At 39.6% G+C, this 26,519-nt stretch overlaps 1 protein-coding gene across 7 annotated transcripts in view; it reads right to left on the reverse strand.

Annotated features, from left to right (window-relative positions):
* The window catches only part of atm (ATM serine/threonine kinase), a 164,430-nt gene that overhangs the window by 84,724 nt on the left and 53,187 nt on the right, over positions 1-26,519 (reverse strand). For 3 of the 7 annotated variants that reach the window (XM_020533011.2, XM_048598372.1, XM_048598374.1), the window contains 10 exons: positions 25,282-25,446; positions 18,589-18,758; positions 16,228-16,480; positions 15,060-15,178; positions 12,632-12,758; positions 7,418-7,617; positions 5,809-5,983; positions 3,986-4,150; positions 1,680-1,812; positions 469-564 (listed from right to left, as the gene is read on the reverse strand). In XM_020533011.2, the coding sequence (XP_020388600.2) occupies positions 469-564; positions 1,680-1,812; positions 3,986-4,150; positions 5,809-5,983; positions 7,418-7,617; positions 12,632-12,758; positions 15,060-15,178; positions 16,228-16,480; positions 18,589-18,758; positions 25,282-25,446 (1,603 nt within the window). Of the gene's footprint in view, positions 1-468; positions 565-1,679; positions 1,813-3,985; positions 4,151-5,808; positions 5,984-7,417; positions 7,618-12,631; positions 12,759-15,059; positions 15,179-16,227; positions 16,481-18,588; positions 18,759-25,281; positions 25,447-26,519 lie in introns of those variants that run through there. The other 4 variants (XM_048598373.1, XM_048598375.1, XR_007262335.1 and 1 more) reach the window with 4 other exon arrangements.

Genomic DNA, 26,519 nt, shown 5'->3' on the forward strand with positions numbered 1-26,519 from the left:
TGGTATTACTGAGACTAGTAATCCAGAAGCCCAGGTTGATGTTCTGGGGTTATGGGTGTGAATTCTACTACGGAAAATGGTGAAATTTGAATTTAATAAAAATCGTAATAAAAATGCTAGTCTAAAGGCATCCATGTAACCACTGTCAATTGTCATAAAACCCATCTAGTTTACTAATGTCCTTTAGGGAAGGAAATCTGCCATCATACCTGGTCTAACCTCTATGTGATTTCAGACCCAAAGCAACCTGCTTGATTTATAACTGCCCTCTGGGCAATTACATATTGGGCAATAAATGCTGTCCTAGCCAACCATGGCCAAATAACAATAAGAAAGTTTAATATAAAGAATCACAGGGTAACGCTTACAATTCTATGGCACATACATGTAATGCTTCATGAACGGTCTCAGTTCAACATCAAGGTTTACTTAAAGCTTCGACTGAATTAGAACTGATTTCATACTTACCAAGAATATCTTTTCCAGCAGGGTGGTTAGAGGCAGACTTGCATAACTGCAAAAGATTCACAACTAAGTTGACCAGAACACTGGACTCGGGATTATCTGACAAGAAATTTAAAAAAGGTCTAATGAAACAAGTCACAGCAAAATTTCAGTAACTTTAGTTTTATGGTCACATTAACTGCGACATCAGTATTGAATCTCATGAAATAGACTGTTTGTACATGTTCCAATAACAAAATTATTCCACAACGTACTGAAAAAGTCATACATTTATTGGAATTAGAACAATAAAATTTGGTCTTCTGCAAAAATGATCAAGTTTTCATCAGTTTCTCCTTATCAAGAGAGGTATTGTTTTGGAAAATATCATAAGGAAACCATGTCAACTGATTAAAAACAAGCTGCATAACAAAAGCAATTTGCAGATGATTGAAACTCACAAATTCATATAATATGAAAGTTTCATACAACACTGATTTAAGGAATAAACCTGTTTCTCACATGAAAAAATTATGAACAGCAACACTTGCTCCGTTACTTATGGGGAGGGAGGGTAGAAATTAGGTGGTTAATCTTATGATAGTTTTCAATCCCCAAGTGGAAGCAGTCTCATTTCTTTGGGGCCACAGACAATGCTGGAAAAACACATATCTGCTGGATCTGGGAGTGTACCCACCACACCCCTCTCACCCCAGACCCAGTATCTGCTGGCAACCCCAAAATGGTGGAGGCATGAAATTTAAACTTCTGAAAAAATCAGAGACACATCCTCATTAACATATTATAATTATCAACTACCTCAAGCGCAGGCTACTGTGTCATCCCATACCCTTCCACCAGTAAACCACAAGTATGTTTGTAGTAGGCTGTGGCCTTCGTTTCCATTTTAAACAGGTAGTCCACTGGGCATCCACTAAGTGGCAGGAATTGCAAGTGCATTTAAAAAAGTTCCCATGTTTTACATAGATTAATTGTACTTTATCTTGAGATAGTGACTTAATATCTGTATTATCCACCTCAATCCACTGAGAGTTTGCAAGTAGCAATGCTGCTTCCATGATTAAATTGCTGATACTACAAAACACCCACCCACAGTGAAGATTTTGTAAAAGAATTATTTTACAACCTTTTAAAACCTGAAGTTATTGTACTTAGTCAAGAATATGCTATGCTAATACCAGGATCACTATGCAATAAGAATCTAGATAAAATACCTTGACACGCTTTCAACAGATTTTTAACATCTTCTTTGTGTAATTCCAGCTGTTGTTTCAGATCTTTTAATCCCACGAGCCTAGTCAATGGCAACGAATCACAGGAGCTGACTGAAAGGAAGTGATTGATTTCCTGAAACAGAAAAATAACAGCTTGAAAGAAAAGCTGCAATTATCATAACTTTTCATAACTTAACCTCACTTTGTTGCAACATATTCCATATCATCCAGGGAAACTGAACCTTCATATCTAAGTTCTAGGTTGCTCTTTTCCACTTCCATCAGTCTTTCTTGCCTTTTTCTATGGTCATTACTCCTCTAAACTTTGGTCTTCTCCCTTCGGAGTTTCAGATTTATAATGCTACATTGTCTTCCGTTTACCATATGTAAGAAACCGCTTTCAATTACAGACTATTTCAATTCTTCAGTGATCTGTAGAAGGGTCACTGGACCCAAAACATTAACTCTGCTTTCTCTCCACAGATACTGCCAGACTGCTGAGTTCTTCCAGAAATTTCTGTTTTCGTTGCAGCAGTTTTGACTGATAGCTATGCTTTAAGTCAACGCAACGTGTTATCAGGGCTGGCGGATTACAAGAAGACAGAATTCTGATATAGGGGTCATTTTCAGAATGGCAAACTGTAGGAGAATCACGGGGATCAGTGCTGGGGCCACAATTATTTACAAAATATATTAATGACTTGGATGAGGAAAGTGTAACATATTATAGCCAAGTTTGTGGATAACACAAAAATAGATCAAAAGGTAAGTGGCAAGGATGACACAGTTACAGAGAGATGTACATATAGATAAGCAAATGCGCAAAATCTTGGCAGATGGAATATAATGTTGGGCAGCACAGTGGCTCAGTGGTTAGCACTGCTGCCTCACAGCGTCGGGGACTCAGGTTTGATTCCAGCCTCGGGGGACTGTGTGTGTGGAGCGTGCACATTCTCTCCGTGCCTGCGTAGGTTTTCCTCCTGATGTTCCGGTTTCCTCCCACAGTCGAAAGATGTGCAGGTTAGGTGGATTGGCTATGTTAAATTGCCCATGGTGTCAAGGGTAGGGGGTGGGTCTGCGAGGGAGGCTCTTCGGAGGATTGGTGTGGACTCAATGGGCTAAATGGCCTGCTTCCACACTGTAGGGATTCTATGATCTATCAATGTAGGGTTATGCACTTTGGCGGGGAGAATAGAAGAGATTAATATTATTTAAATGGACATAGATTGCAGAATGTGACAGAACACAGGAATATGGGAGTTCTCATGCATAAATCACAAAAACTAGCATACAAATTTAGCAGGTAATAGTGAAGGAAAATTGAATGTTGGCCTTTATTTTAAAAGAAATGGAGTATAAAAATAAGGAAGCCTTTCTAAAACTAAACAAGGCACATGTCAGACCAAAGCTGGAATACTTTGAACACTTTTAGTCCCCTCATCTAATGAAAGCTATAATGGCATTGGAGACAGTCCAGAAAAGGTTCACTGGATTGATCCCAGATACAGAAGGATTGTCTTTGAAGGAGATGTTGAGTGGGTTGGGTTTGTAATCGTGGTATAATGAATTTTCAAATTAAAGGATTATCATCATTAACATATATTGAAATGTGCAATATACAGGTAGATGCAGAGGTGTTGCTTTCCCTTCTGGTAAAATCTAGGACCAGAGGGCATAATGTCAGAGCAAGGGGTCACCAATTAGGAAGGAGATCAGGAGGAATTTTGTCTCAGACTGTAGTGAATCTATAGAATCTGTGCAGAGGGTAGTAGAGTCTAGGTCATTAAGTATATTCAAGGCTGAGGTAGATTTTTAATCAGTAAGACAGTCAAGGATTATGGGGAAAGGTGGGAAAGTGGAGTTAAGGATTATCAGATCAGCCATGATCTCATTCAGTGACATAGCAAACTTGATATTCTGATTGGTCTAGTTCTACTAAAACTGTCTATGGTCTTCAACTGGCACCTTTCTCTTCAAGAGGGCTCTTAATTGGAGGACGATAACATCACACATGCTTTAGTGCCATTTTAAATTGGAAACAGGGATTGCTTTTATAAGAGATGGGGTAAACTGGCTTGTCAAAGCTGAGGTCAATTCAATTGTATTAATTCATAGCTCACATCATTGAAATATAATGAAACTTGATAATCCTTTAATTTGAAAATTCAATATACCACGATTTATAGGAACACGTAGGCTTTTCATTAGCCAGAATTAATCCCATTAGAGATTAGCAGGCTAAATTTAAAAGGTGGAATTGTATCATTAGATCAAAAACCTTTTGTGTTCATTTTAAAAAATCTTACCTCCAATAATGTGAACTTTCCTTTGCTGTATTTGATTTTCTCCTGAGTGAGGCGCAACTCTCTGAAGTCAGGAAGGTCAGGGAATGAATCTAAACGCCTAATTGCTTTGCACAAGTTCTCATTGCCTTGATTCGTTATCACTAGATATTTCAACAATTCTAGCGCCTGAAAGAGTTTCGATTACAATTCATAAATGTTTAAGTCAACTTGAAAATGGTGAAGCACAAAGTTGTTAAAAAAATTCAGCTGCACAATGAGAACAATATGTTCGATTTGGCTCTGCATCAGATTACATTTACTTATTATAATTACAATGAGCAATTCTCAGAATCAGAATCCCTACAAGGCGGAAGCAAGCCATTCGGCCCATCGAGTCTATCCCGACCCTCTGAACAGCATCCCCACCCAGACACATGCCATCCCTGTAACCTTGCATTTCCCAAGGCTAATCGATCTAGCCTGCACATCCCTGGACACTGCAGGTAATTTAGCATGGCCAATCCACCTAACCTGCACATCTATGGACTGCAGGAGGAAACCAGAGCACCTGGAGGAAACCCACACAGGCACAGGGAGAATGTGCAAACTCCACACAGACAGTCACCCAAGGCTGGAATTGAAACTGAGTACCTGGCACCATGAGGCAGTAGTGCTAACCACTCAGCCATTTCAGAGATGTACCTCTCTGTCCTCCTACATATCCATTAACAATTCTCACTACATGGTCCCCATTGTTCCCATTGGCTGTTTTGCTGATTGTCACCTACTCAAAACTCTGTGTATCCCTCTCTAAACATCGCTGCCATTCTACTATCTGCTCCATTAATGCCTTGCTTATGCACAGCTTCTTTACAACCGTTCGGTACATTCCTCAAAATATTTGCTTTTGGCTCAACAAAGAACGAAGAACAATACAGCACAGGAACAGGCCCTTCAGCCCACTAAGCCTGTGCCGACACATTTTGCTCTTCCATGCTAAAATTGTCTTTACTTACTGGATCTGTATCCCTCTATTCCCTTCCTATTCATGTATTCATCCAGGTGCTTCTTGAATGCTGCTATTTTGTCTGCTTCCACCACCTCCTCTGGCAGTGCGTTCCAGGCAGTCACCACACTTTGTGTGAAAAATTTGCCTCACACATCTCTTTTAAACTTCTCCCTCTGCACCTTGAACCTGCGTCTCCTAATAATTGACCCTCTTCCATGGGAAAAAGCTTCATACTTTCCACTCTATCCATGCCATTCACAATCTAATAAACTTCAATCAGGTCACTCCTCAAATTCCTGCATTCCAGTGAAAACAAACCCAGTCTATCCTGCCTTACTTCATAGCTAAAAATCACCCATACCAGGCAACATCCTGGGGAAACTTTTTCTGTACCCTCTCCAAAGCATTCACATCCTTCTGGTAGTGTGGTGACCAGAACTCTATACAATATCCCAAGAGTGGCCTAACTAAAGTTCTATAAAGCTGCAGCATAACTTGCCTATCCTTATACCCAATGCCTCTTTCAATGAAGGCATGCATGCCATAGGCCATCTTTACCAATTTATCTACCTGCACTGCCACATTCAGTGATCTGCGGACCTGTACACCCAGATCCCTCTACATATCAAAAGGGATCAATGGTTCAGGGTCCACTTTTTGATTATGCTTCTGTGGGATAGAGTGGGCTTTTCTACATCAAAGGCGTTATACAGCTAAATTTAATACTGCATACTTTCAAGTTTTTTACTGCAGTTTTAATAAAAAAAATTGTGCTATGTTTATGCAAATTAAAACTGTAAATCATAAACAGAGACAATATAATGAATCGGCTTACCTGCTGGCGAATCTCTGGCTGCTCATGAACCAGTGGTATAAGTGTGCCGACAATAACATGAAGGTGGCTTTCAAGTGCATCTCCACAGCACTCTACAGCAGTTTTGCAAGTAACATTTAAGAGGTCACAACACAGAGAAAAGCTGCGTGTAGATACATCATCTTTGTGTGATGGCCTGAGAAGAAAAGTTACAGTGCGTGGACTGAAAAACGATAAACGAGATTTTGAGGTAAACATTTGAGCCTTTGGGGCAACTGGAATCCATCTTCAAATTTTAGTTACACAGACCCCATAATCTTGTATACTTCAGCTCATAACCAAAATCATGGAGCAATTTGCTAATGGAAACTGAAGTTGTTCAGTGAAAGTGATTGATTCGACAACATAACAACACATTGCAATATGTTTGCTATATTTTAACCACTACTCTACACCAAGAGGTACAGAGTTCTAGTCTATTGATGTAGTCCCCCCAGATGAGCTCCTGACCTTAACTATGGCAATGAAGTGGTGGGAGAAGAAACCAGATTACATCACCTAAAAAGAGAACTTACATAAAAGACACAGATAAATTAATCCACAGATGTGTTAACTGGAATATATATTTTGCTCATCCTGTCACTGAGGTAATGCTGCCTTACTGGAAAGTCTTAGGGGTTGAGAAATTAAAAGCACTCAACTAGCAAGAAATAACAGCAACAAAAACAAAGTTGCTGGAAAAGGTCAGCAGGTCTGGCAGCATCAGTGAAGGAAAAAACAGAGTTAACGTTTTGGGTCTGGTGACCTTCCTCAGAACTCAACTCTGATGCATTCACAGGATTTCAGCTGATTAATGATTTTGACTTAATTTTGTGCCTTGAACATGATAGATCTTGAAACTTTAAACATTACATACCAATATCAGCAGGCAGACAAAAATCATTTTTCTAAAATTAGAATCAACAGAATTTCTTTTTGAAAAATACATTTGTGTAATGCAACAATTCGAAGGATGATTGGTCCAATGTACTACTTTTGTTTTTACCATGTTTCACTCATTTAGAGTTATAAGTATTAGTGATAAACGATTCCACGAGGCAAGAGAATGCAGAAAACAGGACTGGCATGAACAATTATCATTACACAGATTAACATTTTGAGAATCAGATATTCAATGAAAATAAAAATTGTGCCAGTACTGGCTTAGTAAATGCAGTGCCAAATCTTCTGGAGTTAATCCTTTACATACATTGAGTTAATAAGTAGCTAGGAAAGCAGAAGAAAATCGTTCTTCAGGTAGTTAGAGGAATCACTTAAGGACTTCAGCTCTTTAACCTATTGAGTGATTCCTTTTGAAAAATGCATCAGGTGAGGACTAGTTCATCTAAATTATCTTTCCTCTCCAATCTTCACTCCGGGCATAACTTAGCTTTTGGACAAATAGGAAAACAAGTTGTTATCGCATAACTGGTGCTTATGTAACAGCACAAAACAGTTGGCATCTTTCAGATTGGGGTAGAGATAATATACAGTATGAACATTAATTTTTTCTTAAAAAAAATTTAATTTGATTAAATAAAGAATAAAATGTAAACATATTTGAACCATCAAAGGAATAAGAAGAACGAACCAGCTATTGATATGGTGGATCAGACTATAGATGACATCACGAAGGACAAATGCCCACACTCCTCCCAGGCCATCTTTTATCTCTTTCAGCAGCAGGTTTACAAACAAACGATACATCATCAGGATCCGGTGCTTTTCATAGGTACTACTGTTGTTTGCTGCCTTCTTAGAAATTGCCAGCAAGATTTTCTGGATTGAATCCTGTTGGCAACACATTTCAGATAGCTTGTAACTCAAGGCATCAAAAATGCCTTCTTAAAAATAAACTATAATATTAGAGCATCATTACAGCATAGAAGAAAGCTATCAAGTCTATGCAGGATTTCTGTAGAGAAACCCAGCCTGTCCCATTCCCCAGCTCTATTCACGTAGCCCTGCAAATTCATCATCCTTAGCTGCCTAGCCAATTTCCTTTTGAAATCTGATTATTTCTACTTTTGCTGTTCTCACTTCATCAAAGTTTCGGTCATCACGTCTTGCTGCGTAAAAAAAGTTTTTCATCACAATTTCCCTGCTTCTCTTGACCAAAAAGGCTTTAAATGTGTCTCTCTTAAAACCTTGTATTAACATTTCTTTGATCAATTTACTTAAAACCATCACAATCTTGTATACAAACAAGAATCAAAGCTAGGCCCCTCAGCCCTTTGAGCTTGCTCTGCTATTCAAGATCATGGCTGATCTGACTTTAACCCTAACTCTACATTCCTGCATACCCTTCTAATCTTTCATTCCTTTGGTTATCAAAAATGGAGTACAATATATCCACTTGTTCCCCTTTATCTACAAGCACAAGTTACTTCTTCAAAGGAGTAAATCACCAATAAATTAGTTAAACATGACTTCCTTTTGACAGAAAATACTTCAACCACTTACCTTGAACTTATCCAAGTATCCGGTTATATTGACTTTAATAACGGCTTCTAATATTTTCCCTATGGCAGATGTTAAGCTAACTGGCCTATAGTTTCCTGCTTCCTGTGTCAGTCCCTCTCTGAATAAAGGAGTTACATTAATATTTTCCAATCTAAAGGAACCTTCCCTGAATTTATTGAGTTTTGGAAAATTAAAACCATTCATCATTTTACTGGCTACTTCTTTTAAGACCCTGCGATGAAATCCATCAGGACCAGGGGATTTGTCAACTTCCAGTTTCAACAATTTACTCAGTACTACTTCCCTGGTAATTGTAAATCTCTTAACTTTGTCCCTCCCTTTAAATTTGTGATTTACAGTTACAACTGGGATGTTAATTATAAACCTCTCTCGCGAAAATCAACATAAAATGTCTGCTCAATTCATCTGCCATCTCTGTATCTTTCATTACCAAATCCCCAGACTCAGTTTTTATAGGAACAAAAACAAAGTTGCTGGAAAAGCTCATCAGGTTTGGCAGCATTTGTGAAGGAATAAACAGAGTTAACGTTTCGGGTCCGGTTTTTATAGGACCATTGCTTATTTTGTTATCTCTATTGTTTTTAGTTATCTGAAGAAACTTTTCCTACCCTGTTTTTATATCCTTGGCTAACGTTCTCATGTACTCTAACTTTTCCATCCTTCTTAATTCTTTAGTAATTTTCTGTTATTTTTTATATTCTGTCCAATCTACTTATTTGCTGATATGCGATATTAATGGTATAACTTCCTTTTGAGTTTGACACCATCTTTTTTTTTTTAGGTCTGACCCTTAACATTTTTATTAAATGTTGGAAAGTATGTATTCTGCACATCTGGAATATCCCGTTAAATGTTTGCCACTGCATTTCTACAACTATCCCATAACCTAAATTGCCAGTTCACTTTCACTAGCTCTGCTTCCATGTGCTCATAATTGCCCATGTTTAAATTCAAAAAGTAATCTTGGAAACACACCTCGCTCCTTTAAATGGAATAAGAGCAAAGGTTATGTTGGAGCTGTACAGGACTTTCATTAGGAGACAACTGGAGTACTGTGTGCAGTTCTGGTCACTGCACTAGGAAGCATGTGATTGCACTGGAGGGGGTTCAGAGGAGATACACCAGCATGTCGCCTGGGATGAAGCAGTTTAGCTACAAAAAGAAGCTACATAAGCTCAGGTTGTTTTCTTTAAAGCAGAGGTGTCTGGGATGTATAAAATTATGAGGGGCGTGGACAGAGTGATTGGGAAGCAATATTCCACATACAAATGGAAATAATATGTTAAACACATTTTGCCTTTACAAATCAATTTTGGCCCTCCTTAATTAACGCATAACTCTCAAAGTGACTAACAATCCCTGCTGATAAATGTTTCGAAAACCTTGTGCACAAATCATATCAAAATATCTTCAGAGATAGTAGGAACTGCAGATGCTGGAGAATCTGAGATAACAAGGTATAGAGCTGGATGAACACAGCAGGCCAAGCAGCATCAGAGGAGCAGGAAAGCTGACATTTCAGTCCAAGACCCTCCTAGGCCCAAAACGTCAGCTTTCCTGCTCCTCTGGTGCTGCTTGGCCTGCTGTGTTCATCTAGCTCTACACCTTGTTATCTCAAAATACCTATGGTTTCTTTAAATATCCTCACACCCTTTTTGTGAACAACATTATCATGCATGTCTCTTTCCAACACTCTGGCACATTCTCTATATCTGAAGAAATTTGGAAAAATTTGGAAGTATGCAAGCCCTTTCACCATCTCCATCATCATGGCCCTTCACAGTGTGGGATGCAAGTTATCCAGACAAGGTGTGATATTAACTTACTGTTTTTGGTCTAGTTCTCATTTCTGGTACCATTGCTACACCCAGGGATAGTCCCTCAGCCAGTCCAACAATGTTTCATAGAACAATATCAATAGACTGCTGTTACACCCTGCAAACACGTTTGAACATTGATACTGCAATTGTCATTGCAATGGTCCAAGCCTGCTAGGCAGTGAGCTGAATTTGAATTATTTCAGACTGAGCTTCCAGATGTTGGACGGTTTCTGCTTGCAGTAAAATACAAGCAGAAGAATCAGCTTTTGGATGCTACATAATAGAAGGGTCTGCAAAATTCCACCTGTGATATTTCTAAACAGCAATGGCGTCAGACATATTTACAGTATTACTATTTGTGCTGTCAATTCACCAGTTTTGTTACCAATCCTGTGTATATTTGGATACAGAACCTTCAGCTGTCTTTATACCATTCTAGCAAACACTGGCCTTATCTGCTGGTGCACTCTGAGGGTTGTGTGCGCTATCCCTTCCAGCCACGCTCTGGATATCATTACTCATATTGCTACCCTGTCCTATTGCCTGCCCTTTCTCTTCAAATTACTACATTGCCCCTCATATGATACTCCATCTTCGCTACTTAGTTTAATCCCATTACTACAGGTTTAGTTAAATGATTTGTCAGAACACTGGTCTGAGTACAGTTCAGATGACTACCATCCCAACAGAATAGCTTCTATTTTCCCAAGATGCCAGTGCCCAATAAATCAAAACCCATATCTTTAATCCATCTTTAATCTATATATTTATCATCATTTAGCGTACACCAATTTGATCACAGGAACATAAGATCGAGGAGCAGGACTAGGCAATTCAGCTCAATCCTGCTTCGCCATTCAGTAGGATCATGGCTGATCTCATCTAGGCCTCAATTCAACTTTCCTGCCTGTTCCTTGCCAGTAACCTTTCAACAGATTACTAATTAAAAATGTTTATTTCCTTGTTAAATTTACTCAATGTACTAGCATCCATTACACTCTGTGGTAGTGAATTGCACAGATTCATGACACTTTGAGACAAGTAATTTCTCCTCATCTCTCCGAGTTAAATCTGCTACCCCTTACCTTCAGCTATGACCTTTCATTATAGATTTCACCACATATGGAAATATCGTCTCATGGCTTAGGTAGCAATCTGGAGACTCGTATCTTTATAATCTTATCTGGTTCTGCTAATTTAGACTTTAGCTACGAATATAGGAACAGAAGTAGTCCATTCAGCCCTTCAAGTTTGTTCCGCCATTCAATGAGATCAAGGCTGATCTGTGGCCTAACTCCATACACCTCCTTTTGGCCCATATCCTTTAACACCTTTGCTTAACAAAAATTTATCTATCTCAGATTTACAATTAACCACTGATATAGCATCACCTGCCATTTGTGGAAGATGGTTCCAAATCTCGACTATCTTTTGCCTGTAGAAGTGCTTTCCCTATAACATCTCTCCTGACCAGTCTGGCCTTAATTTTTAGACTGTCCCCTAGTTCTAGAATCTCCTAATCCACAAAGTAGAACCTCTTTCTTAGTTATACTGGTGTTGTTGGTACCCAGGAGGACAATGACATCTAGACTGTCCCACTCTCATAAGTTCCTCTCCAGTCCCAGGTAGTTTGCGATTGTTAATAGGTTAGTAATGAGGGGGTGGGGGGGTTGTGATGTATTGATCAGTGCAAGTCTAGCAATGGAATTCATGGGATTTGGCACTTCAAGATGAATTCACTGGCCATGAGCTTTTAAAAGAGATGTTTTATGTTCCTGACACATGGCATCCAAATCCAGAGGGCTGGACTACAGACACTGACCATCACATTTATCTGTCCCTCTGTCTCTGCAGTTGTCTAGAGAGCCTTCAGGCCCTTTGTGTATAGAGGACTTCTCTCTTGAAAATCTCCTTCATCAAGGCATTCTGCTCTGCATCAGAGAACTTTTATTCTTGCCTGTTGCCATAATTCAGGGTTCTTGTTGCTCACAAGCTTATAAAACCATTTCTACCACTTGTTCTGTCCAGAATTCACCTCTCTTTTAAGAGGTGAGGACTGGCAGTAAGTAATATAGGTTAGTTTCAACTGGTGCAAACACTGTCCAAATTTTGGGGCCCGCTAAGAAGTTGGGTCACTTATTAGTTCATTTAACTCTGGTTGTAGCAATGTGTGAGCCTGGTTGGGTTTAGTACAATTTCACCACCATGGAAACGGCTTGCACTTCTTAGTTAAAGCACTGTTCAAAATTAGTGAGAAAGATGTGGATTTTAGGAAGGTTGCTAGAATATTCAACTTAACAGCTAAAGAGAAGGACGACTATGACAATTATCAACCCATGCCTTGCTTCCTCCTCAAAACTGAAATGTTGTCATAACTTTATTACTGTAAGGGCCAGGTCATAGACAGCACCTTTAAAAAATTCTGATCACTGTCAATGCTGCTTTTATTTTCTTTATTAACGAAGGGCAAATATAATACGTAAATACACAAAAAAACATACCGGGTTTTTTGAAAGAACTGCAACAAGTGACTTAAATTTTTCTTTGTGGCAACTACTAATGTATTCCAATGTAGCTTTAATCGCAGAAGATGGAAAATAAGGTGGATTAGGTGCGGGATCCATTGCACTATACAGAGATGAAAATACAAACATTTCTGAGCACACATACCACTTTGGAAAAATTGCAATTTCATCATACAAAAATCTTGCAAAAATATCACAAAAATACCTACATATGGGTCACACACATTGTATTCCAGTTGTATAATGATGAGATTCAAGAGTTTCTCATGCAAGTAGTCATATATGCAAGACATCTCCAGTCTTAGCTTGGACACCATATTTAGTACTTTAAAATAGTAAAAACTTAAAACTGATGCCATCCATTTCAGCCTGTTTATAATTGCTAATTGTCAACAAATATCAAAAAAAAGTAGTGGATATAATTGACAATTTGGGCTATTTAATCTCATGCAAATTTAAGTTGAAAAATAAACTAAGAAACTTTTATGCATTGATTAGGAAATAAAAACAAATATATTAAAATTCAAAAACGGGAACAGAATTAGAAAAAAAATTGCTATACCTTGTATAACTCAACATTCCACCCAATGCACCTGAAAATCACCATCTGCAAGTTTGCCTCCAAGCTACTCACCATCCTGACTGGGAGATGTATCTTTGTTCCTTCATTGTTGCTGGATCAAACTTTCAGAACTCCCTTTCTAACAACACTTGGTAGTAACTACACTCAAGGGGCTGCCACATATCAAGAAGTCAACTGACCACCACCTTCTACAGGGCAATTAGGGATGGGCAATAAATGGCAGCGTCTCCCATATTCCCTTCAATGAATAAAAAATTAAATCTGGCGGCTTGCATTCACAATAATGTGACTGACACTGAGAATTAAATAAAAGCCAGCCAGATTTCTTAGTCAAGAATTTTCAGGGCTTAGAAAATTTTGCTGGACTGATTTATTTTCAGTTCTCAATTCTGCTGTAGCTGCAGTGGCCTTCTTGTTCAATCTTTTAGAGCTCAACCAATTAAGAACCCACCTTCAGGACTGGAGTACAATTAAGGGCAGCAGGCAGTTAAGGAAATTAGAGTTCAATTCAGCAAACCAACTTGAAAGACTGCAGGCAACTCTGCTGTATTAGCAATGGCAGTTTTTCTGAGAATGCAGGAGGAGACAGCAGATACAATGGGGGGCGCAACAAAGATGATGGCAGCAGCTGCCTCTGCAGTAATTGGTTTAACTTTGACTGCTTTAAGGTGAAACAGTTACTTTCTTTTAAAGTATGTAACAGGCTTATATAGGTATGTAAATCTGGAATTGAGTTGTCATGTAGTACAGTGATAAGGTTATGTTCCTAATAACATGCCATGGTGCACAAGAATATTTGTCATCCAAAGAGAACAAAAAGAATATAGTACTGTTCCCTCAAAGTAATGGGCATCTTAGGGAACTAGTCAAGAAATAACAGAAAGTGCACATCTGAAGAAACCAAACAAAAAAGGGCATATTCCAACAAGCCAATTTGAAACTGATCATGTACTGTTCATGCATCATCAAGTCAATCAGTGCTCAGGAATGCTACTGACCATGTACATGGGTAATGGTTAGCAAAGTGAACAAATAGTAACTCTTAGCAGGTAGATGCACAGTAAGCAGAGAAGACAGAAGATGGTCAATAGAACAAGTGGCCAGTGAATCAAAAATCACAAGTTGATGTTTCAGAATGAACTGACTGATCTGCTACCTTTATTAAGATTTATTTTTGTACTCATTGTGACAAACTTAATAAATTCTGTGAAACTTATGAAAACGTATTCGTACTCCAAGTGATCTAGTAGTTAGGACTAAAAGACTTTTTAAGAACTCTGTTGGTAATATTATTTGGTCTTACAACTAAAGTTAAATTAAAAATCCCACACTTATACTATCTTAACAAGAATCTCCAGGAGCTATTCAAATAATGACAAGCCTCTGTCAGCTGAAGACCTCAGCCTTGCCCTTTTTTGTCATCAAATTGCAGCAGTGCTGGTAAAATTACAACGTCAGTGGAACACAGTAGTTAATTGTTTAATTATCCACTGTAATTGCTTTCCTGTCACTGGTGGGCATATTGCCATCAATGCACTCAGCCCACTCCCTGGAACAATACAATCCACATCCCATTTCTTAATATGGCACAAAAAAATCAAATTGAATTCAAATAAAGCCATTGAAAAAAACAACTACAATAAATAAGAAACACATACAATTTCAATACATTCATGTTATTTCTTTAAGAATGATAACCTTCATGTGAAAACAGCTGGAAAACAAATTATTTTCATGATGGGAATGCTGGAAAGCTGATAACTGGGTTTGTTGTGTCATTATCAATAAATAGCTTCAACACCAGTTAATTAATTGTCTTACCCTGAAAACTTTACCACTTGTGTACCATCTCCTGAATCTTGGTTGGGAGGGTCATACAGTGTATTGAGTAGCTCAACAACAATCTCTGGCAATCTGTTGTGACTCAAATGATCAATTTGCTTTCATAAAAGAAGAAAAATACCAATGTTAAAAAATAGTTGAGAAATTATGTTGTTATACCAAATGTGCCCAAGCAAACAAGGTGGGTTCCCCGAAGGAAAATTACATGGAAATACTTGGCCACATGTATATTTCCTGAAACATTTCTTGTTTTCCATTATAAACCAAAATATTGAGGAGGCGGTCATTTGGCACTTCAAGCCTGTTCAACATGGTCATGGTTGATCATCCAACTCAGTGCCTTGTTCCTGTTTTTGCCCCATATCCTTTAATTCCCTTTTGCCCCAAGAATAATATCTAACTCCTTCTTAAAAACAGACTGCCTTCTGTAGCAGAGAATTCTATAGGTCAGTACTCCCTGGGTGAAGAAATTTCTCATCAAATCAGTCTAAATGGCCTACTGTATCCTTAGACTGTGACCCCTGGTTCTGAACACTCTGGTCATCAGGAACATCCTTCCAATGATTATCCTGTCTAATCCGGTTAGAATTTTCTATGGGATCTCCCCTCATTCTTCTAAACTCCACTGAATATTGTCTCTCTCCACACATCAGTCCTATCAGCCTAGGAAACAGTCTGATAAACCTTCATTGCACTTCTGCCATAGTCAGAACATCCTTCCTCAGGAAAGAAAGTCAAAACTGCACTACTACTCCAGGGGTGGTCTCAACAAGGCTATGTACAAATGCTGCAAGACATCCCTGCTGCTGTACTTGAACCTTCTTGTTATAAAGGCCAACATACCGTTTACCTACTTCACTGCCTGATGCACCTACATGCTTATTTTCAGCAAAACCCACAGAAGAAGCCAAGCAGAATTCTAACACAAGTGGTTTAGTATCAAACTTGATTGAAAGTATTAAAAGTATCATTCCAGTCTACTAAACCTCAAAATCTCTATGATAGTAGCATCACCAAAGCAAAGCCAGATTTGCACTGACTGCAGGAGAATTCCTGTTGCATGTAGTTTCTCTTTTTTAGCTCAGGGTGACATTGCATTGGTAAACACAGAAAACGCCAAAAGTGGCACAAATCCAGTTAATCTCACCTGCTTCCCTAGGCAATCATCTTCCTTCAACATGTCGAACACCTTTGATGCATTTTCCCTTTGCTGTACCATATTACTTTCAGATCCATTTTTATCTTGATATGCAAAGCACGGTAGGATGTAAGCCATGATCTTTGGAAGGCAATCAGCAAGCAATTCTTTCCAATTCCTCTTAATGCATGCAGCAATTGATTTCACTTCCTCCAAGTTACTATTAACCGTTAGATGTGGCACAAGAATTTTGTAGTGGGATCTAAAACACATTATCAGCAAAAATTAACTTAGTTCCTTTATCAATATTAAAAGTTAACTCATAATACATCATCCTTTGAAAATATAGAAATCACTATTTGGGCTGGATTATTTCATTTATTTCTTGATCATATGGTACAGACTATTTTGGCTGGTGAATTTAGCACTCACGATGATATTGAAAGGTGTGGGATTTTATTGTTGGGAAGCAGTAACATTCCCATTCTGCATGGCATCAGCATCAATCACTTTCACATAAGAAATAATAGTTAGGTGCATAACAAAGCTCAGTCTACTGTACCCTGGCCCCCAAAATAAGAAGAAAAAAATCAATTGCACAGGTAGCAGTGTAAGTGTTTCCATTTCGACATAAACAACCTCAACCTCTGTAATCAAAACTGGGGTGCTTGTGCTGTGGGAACATGCCCACTAGAAAGTGGGAAATCTACGTGGGATACTACCACATCTATTCCAGATCTTAGCACTTGCATCATCTCTGCAGCACAGTACTGTATACCTGCCTGTCAAAGATCATCTCACACACAACTTTGGACACTCAACTGAATGAAAGAATACCTATCATAACTGGAATCCTCCACTTAAAATCCCCAACATCTTAGATTTTCAAAGTCAAGAAAATCTAATCCAAAACATCCACACTCCTCTGAAACTAGGTAAGGGGGTCCTTCAGAAACAAGTAGAGTAGACAAATCCACTACAAGCCCACTGACTCCCACAGTTACTAGACTTGAAATCCTCAAACTGTTTCCTGTAAAGACTCTATTCCATTCTCCCAGTTCCTCCATCTCTGTCACAACTTCGAGAAGGGGGCCTCACAAGTGTCCATGTTCTTCCTCCACCAGACACATATTCCCCTTCCCTCCCTTGTCAGCCTTCCACAAGGACTGTTCCCTCTGGGACACGCTGGTCCACTCCTCTTTCACTTCCAACAAGTTCCCACAGCCTCACGGCACCTTCCCTTCCAATCAGAAAGGGTGTAACACATACCTATTTACTTCCTCCCTCCTCATCATCTAAGGCCTCAAATACACTTTCCAGGTGAAGCAGTGCTTTAACTGCACTTCACTCAATCTAGTCTACTGTATTCACAGCTCACAATGTGGTCTCCTCTACACTGGGGAAACAAAGCACAGGTGTTCTGCGAAGCAGTCACCAAGTCTATGTTTCAGCTGCAAAAAAGACCATGAGTCTCCAGTTGCTTGCCACTTCAACACACCACCTGCTCCCTGGCCGACATCTCTGTCCGGCTTGCTGCACTGCTCCAGCGAAGATCAGCACAAGCTGGAAGAGCAGCACCTCATTTTCCACTTGGGAACTCTGCAGCCTTCTGGACTTGATATCGAGTTCAACAATTTTAGGGCTTGAGCACCTTTTCCCCATGCTACACCCCACCTCCACATGCCAGGCTTTCTCATGTCATGGGCCACTACCACACACAACCCATTATAAGCTACTAATGGTTTCCATAAGCCACTATTCATTCTCCTAGGCTGGTCTTTATCTACTCATTTGTCTGTCTAACTATCTCCACTTATTGTTTACTTCTACCCTCTTCCCCAACCCCATGTTCTACATAAAAACCATCCTTTTCCTAGCTACCATCAGTTCTGAAGAAGGGTCACTGGATCCAAAACGTTAACTCTGCTTTCTCTCCCCAATGCTGCCAGATCTGCTGAGATTTTCCAGCAAATTCTGTTTTTGTGTTAGAGTAAGTGGATGTTTTCCACAATTTGGCTTTTTCAAAAACTATTGAGGACAGCTTATCTTGAACAATGTCCTCTTTACTGAAAAGAGAATGAATGGATGTTAAAACTTCTGAAATAACTGATTATTGATATGACTGAAAAACATTAATTTCAAACACTTGTTGTACTAAAGGTGCAGTGAAAACCGGTAACACTGCTATCATGAGAGAGGTTAAAATAATGCTGTATTTCCCAATATACATTAGTAATTGAAGAAAGATTCAGTACATCTTCCTGAAATTGGTACTTCATTGTAAACATCTGCTACAGATGTTCAGGTGTTATGTAAAAATCAAGACATTCACAATATTGTGCTTTGTTACTTCAGTAACACTTAAGTTACCTGCAAAATTCTTCCAGATTGGCGCAGTTCAATAAGACATAAGGGAATGTAGACAAGTTATAGCTTGTATCATCCATTCTCAGCCATTGGTGGATAAGGTAGTCCAAGTGGGAAACCATGAAGCTTTCTGAATTACGATACTTCAAACAGTTTGATACAGTCTCAAGAATCTAATTAGAGTTAACAGGTAGGTCATAAAAGTATCTTATATCTATTACAGTAAATAATATAGAACCATAAAACCATGGGCAACAAAACAAAATTTAATATTTTAAAATCATCATTTGATAGCAAAATTATTAATTATCACAAATTAACTCCAGGAATTGGCTGTTTACTCAACATAAAATTACTAATTTTGACTTCAGTTTATTAAATAAAACCTCCAGTATAGAGAAGTCACTTATTCATAGATTTACATATGTTCAGACTTACTTTCTACAAGGAAACTAGACAGTTAGGTCAAGAAGAGAAAGATAGCAGACTGCTGAAAAGCAAAGCAGATATGTGCTGACATGCTCAGGACTTGTTGAAAGGTTTTCAGCAGGTCATTCAGAATAGTTCAAGAGTCAGTGAACAGACAGTTTAATAAGTTAGATCGAGGTAGTCAGAAGAGAAGGCTACCATGTTCACACTGCTAGTGAGTCAGGTATGCAGGAGCAGGGAGAAGAAGCTCCATTCCAAAAGGTTGCTGCTATAGCAAGCTCCGAGATGTTAGGAGAAGCTTAAGGATCTAGGAGGCGCAGTTAAGCGTCGAGGTTAGGTTTCAGAAAATGTGGATGCTCAGGAGAAACCGTGCACCATTAACAGATCATTGCAGTGGAAAGTGAGGATGAAGGAAGCCCACAAGCAGTATTTGCTTGTGCAATGAAAACTTTTCCTTATGAAAAATGTTAAATCTAGAGAAATGCAGGGGCAGTATCAGCTTGGTGAAACCAACTGTCTGCAAAAAAAGCTGGAGTTGTGGTTATGGGTAGGTGATGGAATGCAGTTTCAAGAATATAGAGGAACATACTCCCTGGAAAGGAGGGTAAAGTATCAGAACAAGAACAGTCATTGCAGCAGTCTTTGATAGAGTAGCTTTTGGCAGAGATATGAAGCTAGGTCTTAAATAAGGATAGTAGAATCCCTTGTAAGGTTTAATGAGATTTGATGGCCACAGTGTCTCTCACATCTGCGGGATTGCTGAGGATTCTGTGGAATGCATCTAAGTTGTATTTGGCATTTAATGTGCTCATGTGTTACTGGTCCCTAGCCAGACTGCAACATATATTAAGCAGTATGGTCTGGGACAATAACACATAAGTGGTGATTACATTCGAGGAGCTCACTGCTGTGATGATGGATTTATTTGGTGAATTTTTTGGGTTTCACTTGGAGGAGTGATTTCGTACTAAAGAGGTGGGACATGCAGAATTTAGAACTTTGGCGCAACATTTATTGAGATTGGGTGATTTTGTACTGTGATGAGGGGCTTTTGGCAGAGTGCCAGTGCAGTGGTTGCGAGGTTTACAGAGCTTTGGTGGCACTTACTAAGGTGGCTTAGTCTTAAGATGTGGGTTTTAATAAGAGAGAGTTAAATTGTTGAAGTGATCGATTATTGAGAAGGTTTAATTTAATTTGCTGAGGTGAGGACTCTATCAGGGACAGTTTAGTGGGTAGGTTGGGTTTCACTGGTGTACACTAGATTTGCAGCTGTGAGCTTTGAGAAAGGGCCAGAGAATGACACAGATGGAAGACAAGATTGTATTCACATTTGCAGTTATCTGGGCTCTGCCAGCAAAGCATTGCACCATTAGTGAGAACAACATTATGAGTTAATGGCTAAGGAAATAAACCTGGCTTTAGCTGAGCTTCCAGAACCAGAGGACACAGTCTCAGTGTTAAAGGGCGAGCTATTTAAGACTGACATGAAGAGCAGGTTCTCTACTCAGATGATGGCAAATCTTTGTGTTTCTTTTTTCCGGAAAGTTATGGAAGGTCAGTCCTTGAGTACATTCAACATAGAAAATGACAGACGTCTTGATGCTAACAGCATCAAGGGATATGGGGATAGTATGGCAAAAATGTCATAGAGGTAGATAATCAGCTACGATCTAGAATGACGGGGCAGTCCTGAGGGGCTAAATGCCCTACTCGTCCCTATGTTCCAAAGACTCTAAAATCTGAATTGTAGTTGTATTAGGCAGTTGGTGTTTGCCTCAAGTTGCACCCTCTGGTTATCGACCAAGCCCGAAACATACTGGTTTTCATCTTTCATGATAATACAGCTGATGAGATTGAAAACAGAATATAGATGTTAGGCAAGTCTACTACTTGCTTGCCTTGGCTACACAACAAACAAAGGTAACTGCAGTTTGGAAGCTGGAGTGTGAGTGTACAATGTGCCAGGCATGAACAGCTCACATTCCACAGCATGTGTATGTGAGCTGATTTATCAAGAGCTACACAGCTTAATTTTGACAATTTCATGCTAAGGAAACCAAATTAGCCAATATATACTATATTTGGAAGGCTAATTATAACTTCTACATGGCATGGAAAAGGTGGTGTAGTTGACCTTGAGCATGGCGTTATCTTTGTAAGTAGAAACTGGCTTACAACGTCAACTAAATCACTAGCAACAACCTGGAGTGTCTCATCTCCCAGAGGCTAATATCTGATGAAGGATGAGACAATGTCACGTACACCTATATACCAACTCTGTCTGCCAACATCTCAGACAAACAGCACTTCTACAATTCCTCAGATGACTTACCAAAGAACATGGCAAGAAGCTACTGATTCTGGATGACTTCAATGCATATACTGGGGAAAATAGTAGTCATGGTCAACGTACCTTGGTTGTTATGGAATAGAACATCAATGTTAATGGACAACAGCTTCTCTACCCCGAAAGAACTATGTCACTAACAGCTTCTTTCAGGACCGATACTGCCGGATAGTGTCATGGTAGCACCAAAAGGTCTAAACATTGGCACCAAATAGACCTAGTCAGCACAAGAAGATATGATCTGTCCAGAGTTGTCTACAGTGAAGATTGAGAGACCCAATCATTCTTTTTCAGCACTAGAGTGAACACTTTACAATTCAAAGCTCAATAATCCATCATGCATCAGCATCTTTCTGCAAGTAATGATACCAAATACCAACACTTCATGCAGGCACTAGAACAACTGCGACCTATCACAAGATTTACAGGAAAATCTGGTGTTGGTATAGATGAAGCTTAGAAGGCACTAACCAGGAGAAGCATCATTTGGTAAAGATGGAACCTGCAATGGGGCTGGTTTAAGATGTACGGGCGGCACGGTGGCCTTGTGGTCAGCACTGTTGCCCCACAGCGCCAGGAACCTGGGTTCGATTTCAACCTCGGGCAACCGTCTGTGTGAAGTTTGCACATTCACCCTGTGTCTGCATGGGTTTCCTCCAGGTACTCTGGTTTCCTCCCACTGTCCAAAGATGTGCAGGCTAGGTGAACTGGCCATGCTAAATTGCCCATAGAGTTCAGGGATGTGTAGATTAGGTGGATTATAGAGGGATGGGTCAAGGTGGGATGCTCTGAGGGTTGGTGTGGACTTGTTGGGCCAGTGTTTCCACACTGTAAGGATTCTATGATTCTACTTAGCTGGGATGACATCTATCAGTGATACAAAAAACGAAGCTTACCTGACACACAACATAAACCCAATAGCAAAAACACTGTACTACTTGATAACAACTAAGGCAGCCAAGCAAAAGACAGGAAGATATTCTGGATAATGCTGCCCTTTGCTACAGCAACACTCATTTGAAATAGTTAACAAATACTGCAACCTCAGGTCTAAGGTGACAGACAATCAACCCTTGACGGTGAATTTGTTACACACAGCAGGAAAGCAGCTACCACCTTGATTAAAGCATGACATTCACATAGAATAACATCAAGTTATCACTTAGGACCAAGCTGATGATTTAGAAGCTCTGTATTGTCAGCATATTTTTCAGTAGCTGTGAAACATTGACAACTCAGCTACCAAGATAAGCATCTCAACAATTTCCACCTTTGCTGTCTGTGGCAGAATATGCTAACAGGGTAATACCATTAATGTGGCAGTCCCCTCAAACAGAGTGCTTCTATGTTTGTGAACTCCCATCAGAAAGTGGCTGCCTCTTTGTCTCCATCCTTGGACATGCCTGAGTTAGTCACATTTCAAGCATTTTATGTTTGGTAAGGCAGCCAGAACCAACCAAATAGCAGGACACCAAATGCTCCGCTTTAAAGATGCTTGTGAGCATGATTTGAATGGTTATATCTAGGAACCACGAGATGATGACAGAGGAAAATGGCAATACCTTCAGGCTGGCACACACACTACAATGACCAGAGTGACTAGAGTAGCTTGGCAACAGACACCAATGTCCATAAAAAGCAACCCAGAATTACGTGAGCTTTATGTGCAGCATGTAGAAGAATCTGCCTCTTAAGAATTAGGCTCTTCAGGTGTACCCTTAAGAAGGCATTCCATCAGCACTTGTTTTCTGCATGTCTTTTGTCGATGGAACGATGCGAGAAATCTGAACTACATGGATGCCTTAGTTATTTCTGCCAACTCAATTTACTACTCCTTTTCCACTTCTGGTAAAGGTGCTGATATTTGCCGAAGTGACTGGCGTGGATAGAGTCCCCGCCTGTGCACTTAGATCCTGTGTGGACCAGCTGGTGGGGGTACTCACAGACGTCTTTAACCTCTCCTTACTATGATCTGACATCACCATCTGCTTCAAGAAGACCACCATCATACTGGTGCCAAAGAAAAATCATGCAGCAGGCCTCAATGACTACCGCCTGGTGGCTCTGACCTCTAATTATGAAGTGCTTTGAGAGGTTAGTCATGGCTCACTTCAACTCTAGCCTACCAAACTGCCTTGACCCTTTGCAATTTGCCTACCGGCGCAACAGATCCATGGCAATGCCATCTCCCTGGGTCTATCATCATCCCTGGAACATCTGGATAACAAGGACATCTACGTCAGGCTCCTACTTATTGACTACAGCTCCACCTTCACTACCATAATTCCAAACAAAATCATCTCTAAACTCCAAGACTTAGCTCTCAGCTCCTCCCTTTGTAACTGGATCCTTGAATTCCTGGCCCATTGACTGCAATCAGTAAGAATAGGTGACAACACTGCCTCCACCATAATCCTCAAAACTGATGCCCTGCAAGGTTGTGTAATCAGCCTCGTACTATACTCCTTATACACTCAGAAATGTGAGGTTAATGGAGTTGGGGTGGAATTCAACAAGTTTGGTGATGACACCCCATTATAGATATCAAACAACAATGAGGCAGAACACAGGAAAGAGAATGACTGCTTAGTGGCATGATGTAAAGACAACAATCTCTCTATCAATGTCTGCAAAATAAAGGAGCTGGTCATTGACTTCAGGAAGCAGAGTGGAGGTCTCGCCCCTGTCTGCATCAATGGTGCTGAGGTAGAGATGGTTGAAAGCATCAAGTTCCTGGGGGTGTTGATCACCAACAGTCTGTCCTGGTCCACCCACATCAATGCAATGGTCAAGAAAGCGTAACAATGTCTCTACTTCCCCAGGAAGCTGAGGAAATTCTGCATGTCCACAAGGACTTTTACCAATTTTGATAGATACACCACTGAAAGCATCCTATCCGGATTATGGTGGAGGTGGTGATGTTTCCTATTCTTACTGATTGCAGTCTATGGGTCAGGAATTCGAAGATTCAGTTACAGAGGGGGGAGCCGAGACCTAGGTCTTTGAGTTTAGAGATGATTTTCTTTGGAATTATGGTAGTGAAGGTGGAGCTGTAGTCAATAAGTAGGAGCCTGACGTAGCTATCCTTGTTATCCAGATGTTCCAGGGATGACTGTAAAGCCAGGGAGATCGCGTGGCCATGGACCTGTTGTGCCTGTTGATGAATTGCAAAGGATCAAGGCAATTTGGTAGGCTGGAGTTGAAGTAAGCCATGACTAACCTCTCGAAGCACTTCATAATTAGAGGTCAGATGCACTGGGTGGTGGTATGGTATGGCAAGTGCTCTTCTCTGGACGGCAAGAAACTATAGAGAGTTGTGAACGCAGCCCAGTCCAGCACACAAACCAGCCTTCCATCCACTGACTTCATCTATACTTCCCGCTGCCTTGAGAAAGCAACCAACATAATTAAAGATCCCTACCACCCTGGTTATATTCTGTTCCATCCTCTTCCATCGGGCAGAAGATATAAAAGTTCGAATACATGTAGGAATAGATTCTAAAACAAGCTTTTTCACCACGTATGGGATGAACTCCTTAAGGAAGTGGTGGATGCAGGCACAGTTACAATGTCTAAAAGCCACTTAGATAAGTACATGAATAGGAAAAGGTTTGGAGGATATGGGCTAGGAGCAGGCAGGTGGGACTAGGATCATGGACTGGTTGGACCAAAGGGTTTGTTTCCGTGCTGTATGAATCTATGAAGACACTTTCTATTGAAGCAACTGAAGATCAGTGCTCACATTTTCAGAAGAAAGGTTTTGAATGGGCACTCCATGCACACATGGAGCTGAATAGGTTCAATGTGATGAAATGGTTAATATGGCCTAATGTCATAAAACAGAATCAAGTGAATAAATAAATATCACCATACAAATCTTCTATAGTTCAGAAAAGCTGACAATTTCATTTCATAGTTACTTTTTTAACAAGCGTAGGATTCAATTTGTTCTCCTTGAATGACTGGAAAATTGCAAATAAGGCTTGCTTTTCACAAATGGGGCTACAGCACATGATCAATGAAATCACTGTAAGCAGAGTAGCTCTTCTGTTACACTGCTCATCCTGGAGTTCCTCTTCGCTATTCTGAGGAAAGATGAAAATGTTCAAAAGGTGAGACTGTACTTAATACATTGACATATATGTGCAAGACAACTTACACTTATATATGAGCACTAACAAATATAAATATGAGGGGTGAGTAAAAGCTTGGATAAAGAAATGGGTTTTAAGGGGGTGGAGAGAGGAGGAGGAGGAGGAGGAGAGATGAACTCAGGAAGCAGTCAAGTCTACAGTCAGAGAAGCGGAAAGTTTGAATAGATAAAATGTAGTAGTGGAAAAGTTACATAGGTGTGGAGAAACTAAACTATAAAAGGGAGTTAAACACCAGAGTGGGAATTTTAAAGTTGAGTTGTAGTGAAATCCTGTGGGAGGGAAGGAGAAGTGAACTCTGATGCTAGTAACACACCAAAGAACTTGGCTGAAGGAAAATGAAACATATTATTCAATTACCAAAAATAAGCTCACAAAGGTGATCTTGTTGTCTATCTTCCTGCTTAAAGGAAACTTTGGCTACTATGAAACAAGAACAAAGTGCTAGAGAAATTCATGAGGTCTAGGAACATCAGTTCAGAGAAACAAAATTAACATTCTGATTCCGATATAACCCCTCTTCAGAAGAGTTCCAAAGAAGAGTTAAATCGACTGACCTTCTCTCTTCATAGGTGCTGCCAGATCTACTGAGTTTCAACTATAGCTGCTCTCTAGTACCCACAGCTCTTATTTTTGCAGCAATGGTTCTTTTCAGGTATAGAATGTGGTAAATCGTGGATACATTACATACATAGTACTATATGAAAGGTCACATATTCTATTTTTTCACAAGTCAGGACAGCATCTATGACTGCATACAGAAAATCAAAATGAAAATGTACCCTTCAGGTGAAGTAGGTTTTGAGAATACAAAGAATAAATGGCTTGGACAAATGGAGAGAAGTGAAAATCACAATGAGACATGTTTTCAGAGGCATTCTATTATAAATACAGAGTTAGGAATCAATTCCAGATAAAGTTAACAAAGTGCTGCAGGAATAAAATTTATAGATTATATAAAATATTATTTAATAATACAAAACCTTTTCAATTAACCGTGGAATGTT

This window comes from Rhincodon typus, chromosome 6 (genome assembly GCF_021869965.1).
Source record: "Rhincodon typus isolate 14 chromosome 6, sRhiTyp1.1, whole genome shotgun sequence".
Lineage (NCBI taxonomy): Eukaryota > Metazoa > Chordata > Chondrichthyes > Orectolobiformes > Rhincodontidae > Rhincodon > Rhincodon typus.